The sequence below is a fragment of the Mandrillus leucophaeus genome, unplaced genomic scaffold (assembly GCF_000951045.1).
Source record: "Mandrillus leucophaeus isolate KB7577 unplaced genomic scaffold, Mleu.le_1.0 Scaffold77, whole genome shotgun sequence".
NCBI classification, from domain to species: domain Eukaryota; kingdom Metazoa; phylum Chordata; class Mammalia; order Primates; family Cercopithecidae; genus Mandrillus; species Mandrillus leucophaeus.
Window position 1 is genome coordinate 7125997 of NW_012108363.1, and position 19352 is coordinate 7145348.

The 19352-nt window shown below is 38.3% G+C and overlaps 1 protein-coding gene across 2 annotated transcripts in view; it reads right to left on the reverse strand.

The window, feature by feature from the left end:
• SGCD (sarcoglycan, delta (35kDa dystrophin-associated glycoprotein)) overlaps window positions 1-19352 on the reverse strand; it is a 429759-nt gene that overhangs the window by 138623 nt on the left and 271784 nt on the right. For both annotated transcript variants that reach the window (XM_011966718.1, XM_011966717.1), the window contains 2 exons: window positions 18510-18597; window positions 12746-12865 (listed from right to left, as the gene is read on the reverse strand). In XM_011966718.1, coding sequence (XP_011822108.1) covers window positions 12746-12865; window positions 18510-18597 — 208 coding nt within the window. The remainder of the gene's footprint in view (window positions 1-12745; window positions 12866-18509; window positions 18598-19352) is intronic.

A 19352-nucleotide genomic window follows, 5' to 3' on the forward strand; every position in this document is an offset into this window, starting at 1 on the left:
GGAAGGAGGGAAGGAAGGGGGGAAGGAGGGGAGGAAGGAGGGAAGGAGGAAAGGAAGGAGGGAAGGAGGAAAGGAAGGAGGGAAGGAGGGAAGGAAGGAGGGAAGGAGGGAAGGAAGGAGGGAAGGAGGGAAGGAAGGAGGGAGAGAGGGAGAGAAGGAGGGAGAGAGGGAGGGGAGGAAGGAAGGAAGGAAAGAAGGAAAGAAGGAAGGAAGGAAGGAAGGAAGGAAGGAAGGAAGGAAGGAAGGAAGGAAGGAAAGAAGGAAGGAAACAAGCTTGTATCCTCCTAACAGGGTTATTGTGAGGATCAAATGCATTTATTCAGGGCAAGTGATTAGTTCAGCCCCTTACAGAGACTAAGCACTCACATACGCTAGCTATATTTATGTTGCAGCAAAATAGTAAAAGCTGAGCCTGAACTCACTTGAAAGTTACCAGGAGCTTTGTGGCAAAATGATTTTGCTATCATAGTCTTGGGTCAGTGGTTCTCAAAGTGTAGCAGGCATCGGAATCACCTGGATGTCTTGCTTCAGCACAGCTTACTGAGGTCTATCCCTGAGTTTCTCATTCAGTAGCTCTGGGGTATAGCTTGAGAGTTTGCATTCCTAACAAGTAGACCACAGCTGATATCCTTCCTCTCAGGACCATATTTTTCAGAACCATATGTCCTAGTGAGTTGGGGGAATAGTGGAAAGTCAGCCTGGCCTTCAATTTCTCCATTACTTAAGGTCCAACTGGAGAATACATATGATAGTGAGACCAGCCTTACTCACACATGCATGAAAAGGGCTATGTAATAATTCCTAGCCTGTAAAAGTGTTTTCTATTTTGGCCCTGACTATGCCAACAAAATCTACTGATCCAAACGTACTAGATACATGAATACCCGTACAAGTTTTAAGCAAATTTCTTTTGTGAACACACAAGGGCTGTGTCCAATTTCAGGATTTGATAGATCCTCTGAAACTCAGCTATTACCACAATCAAACAGCAAGATGGCTGACTAGAGTTGTCAGGTGTTTATCTTCCCACAAAAAGAGGAGGCAAACAACAAACAAACAGCTATATTTCAGCTGGAGTGACTGAGGAAGTACAATGGAGATCACTAGGGCAGTGGCAAGATTCCTGTGGAACATGGAAACCCAGGAAAGCACCATACAGAGAGGAGCAAAGCACCCTACCTCTGCCACATTATCTCCTTTACTGGGATTAACTTGCAGCCAGGAGGGATTTTATTTTTAAGGGAAAAAGTAAGCTGGAGACCCCCAGTGGTCCTTATTACTGCTACACACACCTGTAGTCCTTGCTGCCAGAGAGTTCTGTGGTCTTTGTAGGCCCCGAATCTAGTTTGGGGAGTTGAGGTCATGCAGGTGCACTGCCCCAGAGTAGGACTCTCCACTGTGTAACCTCCATCCACTTGGACCTAAGCTGCTACAGCACCACAGCACCTTAACAATGGATCAACTACCAGAGTGCACGCTGCTCTGGAGGTTGGTAGCCATTGCCTCTCTCCATTTCTGAGGCACTGCCATTATACCACCATACTCACATGGGTAGTTACAGTACCACAACCCTGGCTACTAAGAGTCTAGGCTCAGTGGAGCAGCTGAGATGCTGCCTTAAAATCCATCCAGCACCCTTACCCCCACACAGGCAGACCTGCGTAGTGGGAAAGGTGACACACAGCTGGCTGACCTGCTGTACCTGCACATGTCCAGCCCAACAGTCAGCCTGCTGGTGGGCCTGCCAGTAGAAAACCTTGTGAGTAACCAGCCCATAGTACACAAATGCACCAAGCCCAGCCGCCAGTCCAGTACCTCCAGCTCTCAGCAAAATTTCACTACTGCCATCACAAACTCATGTACCCTAGGTCACTGACATAATCACAGCTATCACTGACAAAGATTTCAGCTAAAGAAACTGCACAGAGGCTATGTTACTGGGTCCACCCAGAACCAAAGCCAATGCACCATTCCCAACCAACATCCTAGGATGCATCTATAGGAAAAAGTCTCTCCCTGCAAAAGCTACCCCACAAAATTGAAAACAGTGACTATTCCACTAGATGCACAGATATCAACATAGGGGTACAAGAAATATAAAAAAGCAAAAGAACACCTCTAAAAGAACACAATAATTCTCTAGTAACAGACCCCTGCAAAAATAAAATGTACAGAATTCCTGAAAAGGAATTCAAAATAATGATCTTAGGAAACTCATTGAGCTACAAGAAAATACAGACCAATACTTCAATGAAATAGGAAAAAATTCATCTTCTGAATGAGAAATTCAACAGAGAATATTATAAAAATCCCAGAAATCTTGGAGTTGAAAAATTCAATAAATGAAACAAAAAATATGACTGACAGTGTCAATAACAAATTTGGTTAAGCATAAGAAAGAATTTTTGAACTCGAAGACAGGTATTTTGAAGTAGTCCAGTCAGATAAAAAGGTTTAAGAATAAGCATGAATAAAGATATCCTACAGGATTTTTGAGACACTATTAAGTTAACAAATGTTTACATTATACAAATGCCAGATGGGGAAGAGATGAAGAAAGGCACAGAACACTTATTTAACAAAATAATAGGTGAAAACTTCCCACGTCTAGAAAGATATATGCAAATCCAGATCCAGGAAACTAAAAGATTCCCAATTAGATTCTACCCCAAAAGATTCTCTCCAAGGCACATTATAATCAAATTTTCAAAAGTCAAAGCAAAAGAGAGAATTATAAAAGCTGCAAGAAAAATGTGTCAAGTTGTAAATAAGAAAATATCTAATAGACTACCAGCAAATTTCTCAAAGAAACCTTGCAGGCCAGGATAGAATGAAATAATATATTCAAAGTGTTACGTGATAATAACTGCCAGCCAAAAAGAACAATAGCCAGCATGCTGTCCTTCACAAATAAAGGAGAAGAAAAGACTTTTGCACATAAGCAAAAGCTGAGGGAATTTGTCATAACTTGCCTGGACTTACAAAATATCCTTAACTATCCAAACTATCCAAACTATCATGAAACACGGGAATGTATAAAGCTCACTGTAGAAGTAAAATTCATAATCAGACTCAAAATACCCTATTGCTACAGTGGTACTATGTAAATCTTTCAATCCCTTAACATGAAGGTTAAAAGTCAAACAATCAAAAACAATAACAACTACAATTAGTAGTTAAGAAACACACACACATATGTATATGAAGTATATATTATACACATTATGTATATATGTGTATAGTGTGTATCTATGTATAGTGTACATATAATTTTTATATATTATACATATAAAATGTGTATATATGATATGTATATATACATATATAATGTATATATATTTAATGTATATATAATGTATATATTTTATATATACTAATATTAATGTATATTTTAAGGCAACAAAATATCAAAAATATAACTTTTTGGCAGGGAGGAAAAAAGTCTAGAGTATTTTTCATGTGACTGGAATTAAATTGTTACTAGCTTAAAACAATCTATTGTAACTATAAGACTTCATGTTAGCCCCATAGTAATCACAAATAAATTACAGCAGATACACAAACAAGAAAGAGAAAGAAAACAAAGCTTAGCACCACAGAGAACCACTACACTACAGAGGGAAAAAAGAGAGGGAGTAAGTTCTCATCTATCAAAAATAACTTTGAATGTAATGGATAAAATTCTTTAATTAAAATATATACAGTGACTGAATGGATTAAAGAACAAGACCCAATTATATGCTGCCTACAAGAGAGTCACCTCATTATTAAACACATAGACTGAAAGTGGAGAAATGAAAAAAGACCATCCATTCTAATGGAAATGAAAAGCAAGCAGAAGTAGCCATACTTATATCAAATAAAGTAGACTTTAAGTCAAAAACTATAAAAAGAAAGGAGAAGGTCATTGTATAGTGATAAAAGAATCAATTCAACAAGAAAGTGTAACAATTGTAAATATAGAAACCCAATACCAAAGCACCCAAATATATAAAGCAAATATTACTAGATCTAAAGGGAGAGATTGGCTCCAAAACAGTACTAATAGAAGACTTCAGCACCTCACTTTCAACAGTGGAAAGATCACTTATACAGAAAATTAACAAAGAAATATTGGACTTAAACTGCACCATAGACCAAACAGACCTAATAGGCATTTACAGAACATTCCATCTGAAAGCTGTAGAATATACATTCTTTTCAACTACACATTAAACATTCTCCAAAATAGATCACATGTTAGGCCACAAAACAAGTCTTAACAAAGAAGATAAAGATTATATCAAGCATTTTTTTTCTGACAATGGTATAAAACTAGAAATCAACTAGAAGAAAAACTTCAGAACTTTATGAATACATGTAAACAACATTCTCCTCAATAAGGTAACAATGAAATTAAAAAGGAAATTTAAATTTTTTTGAGAGAAATAAGAATAAAAACACAACATGCCAAAGCCTATGAGACATAGCAAAAGCAGTCATAAGAAGGAATTTCATAGCAATTAATGCCTATAACAAAAAAGTAAAATGATTTATATGAAGCAATCTAAAGATACACTTCAAGGAACTAGAAATGTAAGAACAAAACCCAAAGTTGGTAGAAGAAAGTAAATAATAAAGATCCACTAGAATTAAAAAATAGAGATTAGAGTTAAAAGATCAATGAAACAAAGTTGTTATTTTTTTGAAAATATAAACAAAATTGACAAATGTTTAGCTAGACTAATACAAAAAGAGAAGACTCGAAATCAGAGGTGAAAAAGTAAACATTACAACTCATACCACCGAAATAAAAAGGATTATTATATATCTATATGACTATCTATCTACCAACAAATTTGACAATCTAGATGAAATAATAAATTCTTGGACCCCATACAATCTAACAAGACTGGATTATGAAGAAATAGACAATGGGAACAGACCAATAAGGAGTAAAGAAATTGAATCAGTAATAAAAAGTCTTCCATCAAAGAAAAGCCCAGGACATGATGGCTTCACTGCTGACTTCTTGCCAAACACTTAAAGAAGAAATACCAATTCTTTTCAAACTATTCCATAACATTGGAGAAGAGGAAACACTTCCAAACTCACGTTACAAGGCCAGCATCACCTTGATATCAAAACCAGAAAAGAATACAACAAAAAAAGAAAATTATAGGCTAATATCTCTGACAAACATAGATACAAAATTGCTCAACAAAATATTAACCAACTCAATTTAACAGCAAATTAAAAAGATTATTCACTATGATCAAGTGGGATTCATCCCAGGAATGCAAGGATGATTCACCATCAGCAAATCCATAAGTGTTATATATTATATTAACAGAAAGAAAGACAAAAACATAGGATGATTTTAATACATTCAGAAGAAGCATTTGACAAAATTCAACATCCAGTTGCAAGAAATTCATCAAATTAAGTATAAAAGGTATGTACCTCAACACAATAAAGGCCATATACAAGAAATCACCAGATAACATCATAATGAATGGGAAGTTCCCTCTAATACCAGGAATAGGACAAGAATGCCCACTCTCACCACTTGCATTCAATGAAGTACAGGAAGTTGTAGCCAGAGAAATTAACCAAGAGAAAGAAAAAAGCAAACAAAATGGAAAGGAGGAAATCAAATTGTCCCTGTTTGAAGGTGATAAGATTTTATATATAACATACAGAAAACCCTAAAGATTCCACCAAAAAAAATTATTAGAATTAAGAAATCTAAGTCAATTCTAATCAGTAAAGTTGCAGGACATCAAATGGACATATACAAATCAGCAGCATTTCCATATGCTAACAGTGAACTATTTGAAAAAATATCAAGAAAGCAATCCCATTTAAAATAGCTACAAAAAGTAAGATACCTATGAATAAACTTAAGCAAGGAGGTGAAAGATCTCTATACTGAAAACTATACAACATTGATGAAATAAATTGAAGAGGACACAAATAAATGAAGAGAGACTCCATGTTCACAGATTAGATTAATTCTTAAGTTGTTAAAATTTCCACTACTAACCAAAGTATTCTACAGATTTAATGCAATCCCTATCAAAAATACCAACGACATTACTCACAGAAATAGGAAAAAAAATTTTAAAATTCATCTGGAACCACAGAAGACTCTCAATAGCCAAAACAATTGTGAGCAAAAAGAATTGAACTGCAGTCATTACAATTCTAAACATACTACCAAGCTATAATAACCAAAATAACATGGTATTTGGCATAAAAGTAGACCCATACACCAATGGAAGAGAATAGAGATCCCAGGAATAAACTCACACACCTATGCCAATTGCCTTTTCATAAAGTTGATAAAAACACATATTGAGGAAAAAATAGTCTCTTCAATAAATGGTGCCAGAAAATTGGATATCCACATGCAGAAGAATGAGACTAGACTTCTACCTCTCACTATATATAAAAATCATGTCAAAATGGATTTAAAGATGTAAATGTAAACCCAAAACTACAATACTAGAAGAAGGTGTAGAGAAAATACTTCACGACATTGGGCTAAGGAAGGATTTTTTAGGTGAGATCTCAAAAGCACAAGCAACAAAGGTAAAAATATGGGATTACATAAAACTAAAAAGCTTTTTCACAGCCAAGGAAACAAGAGAATGAAGAGATAACTGACTGCATGGAAGAAAATGTTGACAAACTATACATCTGACAGGAGTTAATATCTAGAATACACGGGTAATAGCAAAAAAACCAAAATAATCCAATTTTAAATAGGCAAAAGACCTTAATAGATATTTCTCAAAAGACATACCAATGTTTAACAGGTATATGAAAATATGCTCAGCATCATTAACCATTTAAATATAAATGAAATGCAAATGAGGTACCATCTCTCTCCAGTTAGGAGTATTATCAAAAAGACAAAAGATAGCAAGTATTGATGAGGATGTGAAGAAAAGGGAATCCTTAACATTGTTAGTGGGAATATAAATAAGTATAACTACTACAGAAAACAGTAAGAAGGTAACACAAATAATTAAAATAGAACTACCGTATGATCCAGCAATCCCACTACAGGATATATACCCAAAGTAAATGAAATCAATACATCAAAGAGATGTCTGCAGTTCCATGTTTATTGCAGTACTAGTCACAATAGTCAAGACTTGGAATCAACCCACATGGCCAACAATAAATACATAAAAAAAAGAATAAAGAAAATATGTTATGTGTACACAACGGAATACTATTCAGCCATAAAAAGAATAATATTCTGTCATTTGAGACAAAATGGGCAAACCTGGACGACATTTTGCTAAGTAAAATAAACCAGACATACAAAGAAAAATACCACAGGATCTCATTCATACGTGAAATTTTTAAAAACTTGATTTTATATTAAATAGAAGTTGAGAATAGAAAGGTGGAAGTTGATTTTATATTACATAGAAGTTGAGAATAGAAAGGTGGTTACCATAAATTGGGAGGGGATGGAGGAGAGAAGGATGGGGAGTTTGGTTAATGGGTAAAAGTTGCATTTAGATAGGAAAAATAAGTTATGGTGTTCTACTGTGCAGTAGGGTGACTATAGTTAATAGTAAATTATATATTACAAAATAGCTACAAAACAGGTTTTTGAATGTTGTCATCAAAAAGAAATGTTAAATGCACAAGGTGTTGAATATGCTAACTACCTTAGTTTCATCATTATATGATGGATACATGTATCAAAAAATCAAATTGTATGTTTCCCTGTGATGTGTTGATCGGAAAAAAAAAAAACGGTTACCAACAACAGTTAGTGTGTACTGAATGCTTACTGTGTTGCACACACTGTACTACTAACTCTACACCCACTGTGCAGTTCAGTACTCCCAACAGCACAGAGCACCAGACATTATTACCCTATGTCACAGAGTTATAAGAGGATCCCTAGAACGGTGAAGCAACATACCCAAAGCACTATCTGACAACAGAAACCAGGATATATAGTTAGCTACAAGACATGTGTTTTTAGTTACTCAAATGCATGGCTCTTGGTTGCCCTGTTTCCCCCAGGAAAGTCATGCATGTATGAGAGATCAGTGACTACAGTCTACCTACATTTACTCCTCCTATATGTTTTACAGAATAAAAGTTTCCAAATAATTGAACTTCTAGTCTTTTTTGCCATGCTATTCAAGATCCCTTGAAAGTGCTCAAGGTTGTCATTGTCCGAAAAACTGAATAGGTGGGTGTGGTTTTCCAGAGAAAAAATTTTAAAATTGTTCTGAATCCGCAAGTAAAGCTACTACATACAAGAGACACTATGTTTTTTAGGTCTCTACTGCTTATTTCTCCTCTACTTGCTATCAACTTAAATAATTGACTTTTCACATAGCATTTACTTATGTTTCTTATATTCATTCTTCCTTCCCTTTGTTATTTTGTTATTTTTTTTCTCTTTGTCTATGCAAATGGAAACTAAAGCTTAGAGAGAAAACATACTTGAATACGGTCACTCAGCTCCTAAGTGGTCCTGATAAGGAAAAACCCACCTATGTTAGATGCTACCATGAAATGTGCAACCAGATTCAAACCTCCCAAGAGTTTATATGGTCTGACAACTCAAAAAGACAAACTTCTCATTATGCTGAAAATGAAACTGCCTAGACTTGTCATTCCACACCATATGGCTAAATCCCAGCTGACAGGAAGCTCATTTCTGCAACACACTGGGCTCATTTCACTGAGTAGGTTGATGCAAGATTTGTGGGGTGGTCATTTCCAAGTCTTTTTAGCAATGATAGCAGCAGTGATATTTATTTTGATGCTTCCTTTCTACATTTCACATAAAAAAGCAAATGTTCCTAATGATGAAGAGAGACAGATTTTATGCTGCATTATTCTCTAAATGAAATACCGCAAACATAGCTGCAAACAACAACGAAAATACCCACCTGCTTTGAAGTGACCAAAAACTATCATCATTTCTCAGTCTTCAGTCTAAGTAACTGTGGGGTAGGGCAGGGTAGAGGTTAAGTTCTGAAGTGATACCATCACAGAGTTTTGTATGTTAAGATTAAGCCAAAGTGTTTGGACGTTTAAAATTATCCTGTGTCTTTGCAAAGTCAGATGTTAAAGTGGTGAAATGACTCATGATGCACCAAGGAATTAACAGGAAATGCCAAATTCACTCGGATAGAATGATCTGGGTGTGAGATGACACCATTTTTTCCCCCAGGCATTTTTTTACAGTTGGCACAGCAAATTATTCTTTTTTTTTTTTTTTTTTTTGAGATGGAGTTTCACTATGTTGCCTGGGCTGGAGTGCAGTGGCACAATCTTGGCTCACCACAACCTCCACCTCCTGGGTTAAGCAATTCTTCTGCCTCAGCCTCCCCAGGAGCTGGGACTACAGCTGTGTGCCACCACACCTGGCTAAGTTTTGTATTTTTAGTAGAGATGGAGTTTCACCATGTTGGCCAGGCTGGTCTTGAAATCCTAACCTCATGATCCACCCACCTGGGGCTCCCAAAGTGCTGGGATTACAGATGTGAGCAAGTGCACCTGGCCCAAAGCGCTCTTAAACATGAGGATAGCTCAAAGTCTCTGGGTTTCCCTCCACACCAGCCAAGAATTAAAACAGAAAATGCCATTTCTACAAAAAGAGAAAAGCATAAATTGTGAAAAAAGGAGGTCTTAACATATTTACATGTAATGAAGTGCACTGAGGCTGGAGTCTATAGGCAGGGGTTTGAACATGGGCCCTACCGCTTACTGGCACTTGATCTTGGGCAATGTTCCCCTTCTGAAAATGAGACCAAATAGAGGAGGCAGCAAGTATAGGGCTTTAAGGTAAAGTCCTCTATGTCCAACATGCCTGGTTGGGAATTCTAGCTGTCAGCCATGCTTTGGTTCACCTTTCCCTATGGCTCAGCTCAACTGTGTCATCTGTAAAACAGGGGTGATAAAAACGGTGTCTACTCCACAAGGTGTTTCTGAGGTGTAAATATAATAATGCATATCAGGCATAGTACCTAAATCATAGCAAGTAATCAATAGACTTTTTATAAAAAGATTATCCACATAAAGAGCTTTAAAAAATAAGTTACAAGTGGTCCCCAGAGGATACAGAGGTGGAAAAGAATCAAACTATACTAAGACTCCAATGTCTCAACTTTTCCCTTTCAAATCCTCACTGACATGGTTTGGCTGTGTCTCCACTCAAATCTGATCGTGAATTGTAGCAACCGTAAGTCCCCATGTGTCATGGAAGGAACCCAGTTGGAGGTAACTGAATCATAGGGGCGGGTTTTTCCTATGCTGTTCTCATGATCATGAGTAAGTCTCACGAGATCTGATGGTTTCATAAAGGGTAGTTCCCCTGCACATGCTCTCTTGCCTGCTGCCATGTAAAATGTGCCTTTGTTCTTCCTTTGCTTTCTGCCATGATTGTGAGGCCTCTCTAGCCACTTGGAACTGTGAGTCCATGAAACCTCTTTTTCTTTATAAATTACCCAGTCTAGGGTATGTCTTTATTAGCAGGGTGAGAACAGACTAACACACTTGCCTACAACCCAGAGAAATCTTGGTCCTTTATCTATTTTATTTATTGGGACTATGTATGAAATTTTATTTTTAAAAGCTTTGGTCACCGGAAAACATTGTTTAAAAATGTCTTCTCTAGGTAACTCTAATTTTACAGATATAAAAAAGCAAGGCCCTGAAAGACAAAGGGAGTTGTTTCAGATCTTGCCACAGGTTGACCACTGATAGGATTAGATTGCACCTGGCTTTATCGTCTTTGCACCCTGCATTTTTGGCTCCATTAAAGCCCCATAAGGATGGTCACTTCCATCTTTTGACTATGCTGAGCTCACGATGGCCAGGATGAGATTGGGACAGGAGAGTATAATGGGGCCAGTAAGAGTGTTAGGGAAGTCGGGGCAAATACAAGTGTGAGAGTTGGGGGTGAAGTGATAAAATATATGTTCATACATGTACATATGTGTGCATTTGACCATGATAGGCATTCAAGATCCACTGAATTTGAGAGTCTGGCAAAATATCCAGGTGAAGAAGATCCAGAATTCAAGGAAGATAACAGGCTGGAGATGAAGCTCTAAGAGTCATCCAGAAAGGAAATTAGACGTGTATGTGTACTGAGAGAGGAAGAGAGAAATAGACCAGACAAGCTGATTGTGAAAGGAGGTAAATACCAATAAAAAATACAGGAGTAATGGAAGACAAAGAAGATGCAGAGTGCAAATAATAATGCAGAGATAAATATAATTTCAAGTAAAAGTACCTTATAATAAATAATACTAATAATTTAAGATAATAACACCTAGCACTTATTGGACACTTAGGATTTTGGCCAACTCAGTACTTTACATAGATGATTTCATTCAATCATTTTAGCAGTCTCAGAAGATAGATATTTCTATTATACCAATTTTATAAACAGGTAATCAAGCAGGCACAGAGAGGTTAGATACTTTGCTTAAGGTTACACAGCTAGTAAAGGATAGAAATTGGGTTAAAAATGGGTTAATTCTAGAGCCTGAGATTTTAATCACTGTGCTACAGTGAATCTCAGGGAGCTAAAGAAGGAAAAGTAGCATTAGCATTAATAGTAATAGTACTACAAGCAGTAACAGCAGCAACAGCACCTATGGTTGACTGAGTACTATTTTGTGCTAGGGGCTGTGATAAGTGGATGTAACAGAGTCTCATTTAATCTTAGGGACAACTTAAGATGGGAGATGTTCTTAGCCTTATTGAGCAGAAAAGGAAACTGGCCTAGTGATGCCAGCAACTTGCCCAAAGTCACAAAACTAGTGGGTGACAGCAGGAATTAAAAGCCAGGTCAGCTTGAGTTCCAGGACCCTTAAATCACCATGCTAGATCATTTCAGTGTACAGCCATCAAAGATTCATTTGTTATGTGCTCAAATTCAATAATTCCAACAGCGAGATCATAGAAATTTCTGCAAATATTTTTGGTAACGAATTCCCAGTGTTTTCACCAGAGCTTCTAATTCAGTAAATCAGAATTGGAACTATGAACCTAAACCCTTCCAAAGTTTCCTAGATGATTCTTCAGTTGCAACCAGGTTTAGGAATCGCTGTATCATTTATGCAAGTCTGGAATGCATCAAGCACGACTGCCAGTCTGTGAGTACAGGATGTGCTAAATGAGACTTCTTTGGATAAGCACTCATTCTCACACAAAGCTCAGTGTTGAAAGATGTGCCAAAAAGACTTGACAGCTTGAGAAATTTCCACTAGGGGACAAGACTTAGAGAGGTTCAACTGCCTTGCTTTAAAAGAATCCAGGAAACTGGCCTAAATCACTCTTCTAGACACCATTTGTCTTAGTCAGTTCAGGTTGCTGTAACAAAGTACCATAGCCTGGGTGGCTTATAAACAACAGAAATTGATTTCTCATAGCTCTGGAGGCTGGAAGTCTGAGATCAGATACCAGCCTGGTCAGGTTCTGGTGAGGCTCCTATTACAGGTTGCAGACTGCTAACTTCTTGTACCCTCTCATGTCAGAGAGGGATCTCTGGTCTTTTCATCCCATTGGAAGGACACTAAGCCCATTCATGAGGGCTTCACCCTTATGACTTAATTACCCCTCAAGGCTCCACCTCCTAATACCATTAACTTGGGAGTTAGGATTTTGACATACGAATTTTGGGAGGACACATCCTGTTTGTAACACCATTGTGCTTCTCCTCTAACATGTACATAGTAACATCAAACAAGTTAAATGATTTCCTTACCTAAAACTCGTAATCTTTCAGCTCCTACTACCACTTCATTATCGTCTGCAGAGAAGAGCAATTTTCCAGAAACAGTTTTTACCTCAAACTTTTTGCCATAAGCTTCTACAGCCTTTGGACCTGAGAGGAGAGAGAGGAGACAGGGAGAGAGAGAGAGAGAGAGAGAAACAAGCAAACAAAAAAACCCCATTAGTCTCATCGCTTTGACTACAAAAAGCTTTTCATAGAACATACACATCTAACAAGATTGCATGGGAGTTCAGTGTTCAGTGGACTGGTTTTCAAAAGCTGACCATGAAAATCAGTCTAATGACTTCAGCCAGGTCTTGTCAATTACTTTTAATAATTTATTCTTGGGCTATAGTTTTGAAGACCACCAAGCCTTTCCCCCAGACTAATCCTTGACTGTGATTTCCTTCAGCTAACCACCAAATTACTGTCAAATAGCTGTGGATTTTTGCTTGTATATATCAAGGCACCAGAGGCTCAACACTTCTTGAGGCAATCACATACCTTTGGCCCTCCCTAATTATCAGAAAGAACTTTTTAAAATTCAGCTCAAATGTGTTTAACTTTGTACCCTTAACCTACTGGTTGCATTTGACACCAAGAGAAATCTATTTCCTTAGTATATAGATTATTTCCTAGCAGAAATGGTTATTGTAATTAATTGTCTTAGAAGTTGTCCAATCTTTCATACTAGGATTTTGTTCAGTGAAAACTAAATTTAGATGGTCTATCAGATGCCAACGGATGCTGTTCTTGAATGTGGAGCTATAATACTGCACAAGGAAGTCAAGCCCCTGATTCCATAGCATCTATATTCTGATGGACACACACCAATATACATTTAAAATTTTATTATGAAACCATAAAACTGCAGAAAGTTTTAGGTACTATGCAAAAAGTAAAACAGATTGATGAATTAGAATTTTTAAAAGAAGAAAGCATTCTAATCTATCTGAGCTAGATCTACTGGATCTACCTGAATACCTGAATTTCATGAGGTTCTCAAAAGCTGGTCTACAGAAATGCACAGGAATAATCCAGGAGTATAATCATTCTCACCGAACCTAGCTCAGATCAAAAGAAATTCATCTCTTCATCTAGAAGTTCCTACAGAAAAATATTTGAGGGAGGGTAGAGTCTAGAAATATTGTAGTTTTTCCAAAATTGTTCAGAAGATTCTGACATGGAATTGTTTTCTTTCTGATATTTCTCAAAAGAGTGTCACTTAATAATAAATAGCAATGAGAGAGTCCCAGTGCCTTTCAGCCAAGGACCACTAGGAACACACCTGCTGTTGAACAAATTGGGTTTATTACTCACTGCAGTGAGGGACAACACACAACATAAGGAAAACCATAGGGCATCTCAGAAAGAAGCTATGAGAAAGGACTTCTCAGAGGATGTGACCTTATATTAGATTATTTTGGGGAACATAGAGGGAAATAAGGCTTTACCCTGGATTAAATACTATCAGGAAATGGGAGTAAATCTTATCTAGAAGAAAGATAGACCAGGGAAATGCTAAAAATGTGGCGAATAAAGAAACAGAGTCACTCATATTAGCCAGGAGAGGGGGATGTTTGGTCTTTTTTGTGATCTGGAAAATGTTGATAGTTTTGCTATGTACACACATGACCAGAGTTGTGTTTGTGTGTTTGTGTTGTGTTTTGTCTTGATCCACCAGAGCCACTGAACCGCCTTGATTGGTGCGCGTGTTCTGTGAAATTATATACATTGAAGCAGGAAAATGCTAAGGCCAGGGTGATAGTGCCAGCCAGCCACTGGGCATCTGGGGTGGTTTTTCTCTTTGTCAAGACTGTCGGACTAGGAATCAGAAGACACGAATTATTTCTCATCTCAGTCTTATTCTGTGGCAACATGATTTGGGGCAAATCATTTGATCTTTCTGAACCTCAGTTTCTGCATCTATAACACTGGACTATCACTGCCTACTCTATCGACTCTATAGAAAGTTTGAAAGGATCGAATGACATTGTGTTTATAGAAAGAAATCTAGGGTGGTAAAGTGCTGCGAGTGTAGGAGAGAGTGGACATCACCACTCTTGTGGACATCCCCATTCTACTGCAGTGGTGACAACACATGGAAAAGAATGCATGATGAGTACTTATTAGTGCACTTTTCTTACTCACATAATCACGTCTATTCGGCAGACCTCATCCCTTGCCAGTATGTCCACACCAGCCCTCTAACACAAAGAAGGACATTGGAAAGGCTCCCTAATGAGTAGGAGATTGAAACAGCAGAGATAGGACAGCACGTCCAAGCATCATGGAACCTGGAAGTCATCTTATCTGACCACTTTGATGCTGCAGATGAGGAGAACAAACAGCGGCGTGGTGGAGGGCTCTCGCAAAGTTAGAGACAATGGCAGGTCTGGGTCTGGAATGGAGCTCTGAGAATTATTCCACAGAAGGCAAGGGGTATTTATTTGTCTAGGAAGGAGAAGGGGTCTGGGGCCAGCACATCTGGAACATCCAGGAAATGAGCTCTGTGAGGATAAGCAGAGATAGAAAACTGGAGACAAGAGCCAGAAGGAAATCTTAAAAGAGCTGAGATGTCCAATGAGGGATTTGACTTCAGTTTTTCTGCAAAGGCTAAGATGCAGCTCTCTTCTTGATGGAATCAAAACCTTGAATAAAATCTATATTATATTTGTCAATGCTTTAGGGTTATTACTTTATTTTTGTGAGGAGGTAGATCGAGAATGGGAAGTTAATGAAGTACTAATGAATGAATGAATGAATGACCTCAGGATAGGCACAGGGTGAGCAGAGTTTGCCCATTTTTGATCCATTCATATAAAAAAAGTGGTTGTATAACTTGGGGACACACATGCTTGGACTTCTTCTCTGTGGACCTGGGCAGTATCATCAACCTGGTCCCTGAGGAGTTAAGGACACCTTCCTGTGTTACTTTGAACTTACGAACAGCTGTGAGGCATACAGGAGCATATACTAAAGGACTATAGCAGTATAGAAAGTATGCTTCAGCAATCAGAGAACACAAAGTACAATTAAGTTATCTTGCTTTCCAGGGCTTCACAGAACATAAAGTGGAATTTACCAAGAGCCACAACCATTTGGGTATCTAAAGCTCAGTAATTGGTAATTTTAGCCAAAACCCCACAGAGCAACTGCTGACTCAGTGGTGCAGACCGCTTGTCCTTTGTTGATTTCACCTGGGGCTGCCAAATTCCCTGGACATGGCTGGAATCCTTAAAAATGACTCTAGAGAAAAATGCAAATGGAGCTGGAGACAGCCCAGGAGGTCACATGTTGAACTCACTGTTCTCCAGGATGGAAAAAACCACTATTACTAATGTGAAACTAATCTTGAGTTAATCCCCCTCTGTGTAGTCTATGTGTGGAGTCCCTCCTTAATTAATCTCCTAAACAGGGAGGAGAACTGGAGTCCCATCAGGATGCATCAACAGTCTCCATGAATCTGGGAGGTGCAAAGGCCTGGTGGCCTTCAAACCTAATTTCTCTCCCCAACTCTCTTAATACTAGGACCCTTCCCCACTCCCTCATGATGCTGTCCAAAGCATCTCCACTGCTTTCCTCCATGTAGGTAGGAGGGTTCCCCATTCAGACCCACTATTGAGATACTAAATCAGCAGCCTGCCTTATGGTCAAATAGGCATTTGTGTTCTAATTTGAGAACTTAACTGTCATGTGAAACATTGTTTCCTGTGAAAAGACTTCCTGGACATCTAACATTAGAATTGCTAATGGGTTTTTGAGACATTCTTTAGGTAAGTAAAATTCTTTATTCCTCAGGATTGCCTTCGTAGACCTCACTACTGAGAAGACAGGAGTGATTTGTTTTCCAATAAGTACAGCACCAGCACAACAGGCATTAGAAGGTATTGTCTGCTGGGATGGCTGGGTGCTTTTCCATCGTGTGCATGTAAAAGGAGTGTATTGAAGGAAAACTTTTAAGGTGTATGTGCTGCATGTGTGTGTGTATTGTGTGTTTAGAATGATGTTTTAAACATATCTATTATCTTCTCCAGAATTCATCGTAGGGAGACAGAAAACAAACACCAAATATTATTGGAGGGATAGAGTCAAGAATAGTGACACAGGAGGAGGGAGAAGGAGGAAGAAACAAGGGAAGAGGGGAAGAAGAAGAGAGACGAGAGGAGAGAAGGGGAAGGAGAGAGATAAAGGGGTGAGAGGAGAGAGGGGAAGGAAAAGGGAGAGAAGCACTGAAAGGGAGAGGAAAAGGGGCGTCAGAAGAGTAGGGAGAGGAAGAGGTGGGGGGAAAAATAGACTGACTCACTCTTTTGCTGAGTAATAGTCATTTGGGCAGTTCCAGCTTTATCAAAACAAAATCTCTCAAGTAAACCAAATCTCTCACTACAAATAAATGGGAAATGATCAACAGGCTAAATAAGTTCCTTTTGAATGTGAAAATCTGGGAGCTGGAGGTTGGATTTATTACCCTCCTGGAGCCAATTTTCACACAAGCTGCTTAAATCATTGCTTACTGAAGCTGTTTATTTAATTATTTAGCATTGTGACTGTGGACCAGATGTTATATAAGCAAGGCGGAAGATCCAGTCACACGCTGAAACAACATGTTTATGGATTATGGGCTCTGCTGGGCAGCAGTTCCTTCAATCCCTGAGTTTCTTGATGGGCGGATGGTCCAAATCACCCACTGGCTGTGAATCTCTAGACATCCATATGCAGCAGTCCAGGGGCAGAGTGGGAGTGAGGCTGTCTCACCAGGATTGAAGACTCTGGGCACAAAGGTACCTGTTTCCCCATGGCTTATTAGTGGGTTCCAGATATTTTATTCACAATAACAGTAAAGTTTCAAGGCATTTGGGTAACTGGCTTCTCAAAATGTCCATCTGTATACTTTTCTCTTATCCCTGAAGCCAAACAAATGGCGTTTTCTGTCTGTAAGTATAACAATGCCATTCACACATACATTCCTTTTCCCTTCCACTGTGGGGGTGCATAATGCCTCCCTGTTCACTGCTTACAGTGTGGGCATTGATTGTGCTGCTTAACATGTTACCAAATCATGAGGTCCATGTTTATCACTATAATCATGATTGTGAATAACCAGTCCTTGTTTAGATTTCAGGAATTTATAGCTTAAAACCCAGTGGGTGTTTTCCACAGCTGTTAGACGCAGATCTGCTATATTAAGAGGAATTACACACAAACGTACTCAGTAAAGATACATCCACATCTTGCAATTGAGTTAGGTTCAAAGTCAGCACGTACAGCAAATATGGCATGGGTTCAAACTATAGTTAAAAATCCCTTTCACAGCCCATAAAGTATGGTCCCTGGCTTTGTAGATACTGCGTTCTTCTCTCAACCAATCCAACACAGCCTGTTTTTCCTCCAGCACTGGAGCAAGAAACTTTTCCTTGGTTGAGCACCAGATGAAGCAGCTGGCTTATATTTAGGGGCCATGTTCTGTGAAAATCTGCTTAGAAAAAAAAATTTTTTTTCTTACCCCACTAAGTAGGTAGAAGTTTTTTTTCTTAGCCCACTAAGTAGGTATCATTAGATTTCATAAGTTTAAATTGTGTACAGATGGAATTCTACCCTCTAGTAGAATCATGGAACACATGCTACATTCTCTTTCTCAACACAGTGTGTTAGCACACTTTATTTTCAAGTTCATATGGTGTTTCCTTTGACCATTAATTCTGTTTTCTGAGTGCCTAGCATGGGCCAGGCACTGCTAAATTCTCCCTTTTCTTACCTGTTATAAGCTGAGTTAGCACTTTAGTCTGGTCATTGAGAATGTTCACTGTAACATTTCGGGCAGACTTGAAGTACAGGGCATTACCCTACAATAAGAAAATAAGAGAAACACATGAAAATGATATATTTCTAAACGAAAAGAACTGTCATTACAACTCTCTGCTGAAATGGCTTTAGCCAAGTTCCAATCAATGTGTCTTTACTCGAAAACTCCAAATGTTTAATGATCCCTACATACATGATAATTAACTAGCAACTATCTAAAACAGATTTCCTCCAAAGAAATACACACATACACACACACACACTCACACAGTATAGATTCCCCCAGAACACACACACATTATGTTTGAATCAGAGACAACCAAGACACAAAGCCCATTAGATCTGACTGAAAATATTAGTTAGTCTTGGTACAAAGAATGATCAGAAATGAATGATAATCTAATGTCATCCTTTCTTCAAAAGAGTCATGCAGAGTCCTTACAGAAGAGCAGGAAGGTTCTGTAAAATACCCAGGATCTGCCCCTTGGGCATACCCACCAACTATAAGAATCCTTTGTGGAGATGTTTGCAATGCATGCATAAAAACCCAGGAGATGTGATGCCCCCAGGTATGCCTCTGCCTGCCTTTTCTTCCTTTTCTTGTCTCCAGATTCCTCTTCCTACAGACTGTCTGTGCCTGTATCTACTCTGCCCTTTATCTAAAGGGCTCCCCAACTCTTTCACACAGTGGTACACATTTCTGGGCATGACTCAGAATAGGACTTGGCCCCCCCCCCTTTTTTTTTTTTGAGACGGAGTCTTGCTCAGTCGCCCAGGCTGGAGGGCAGTGATGCGA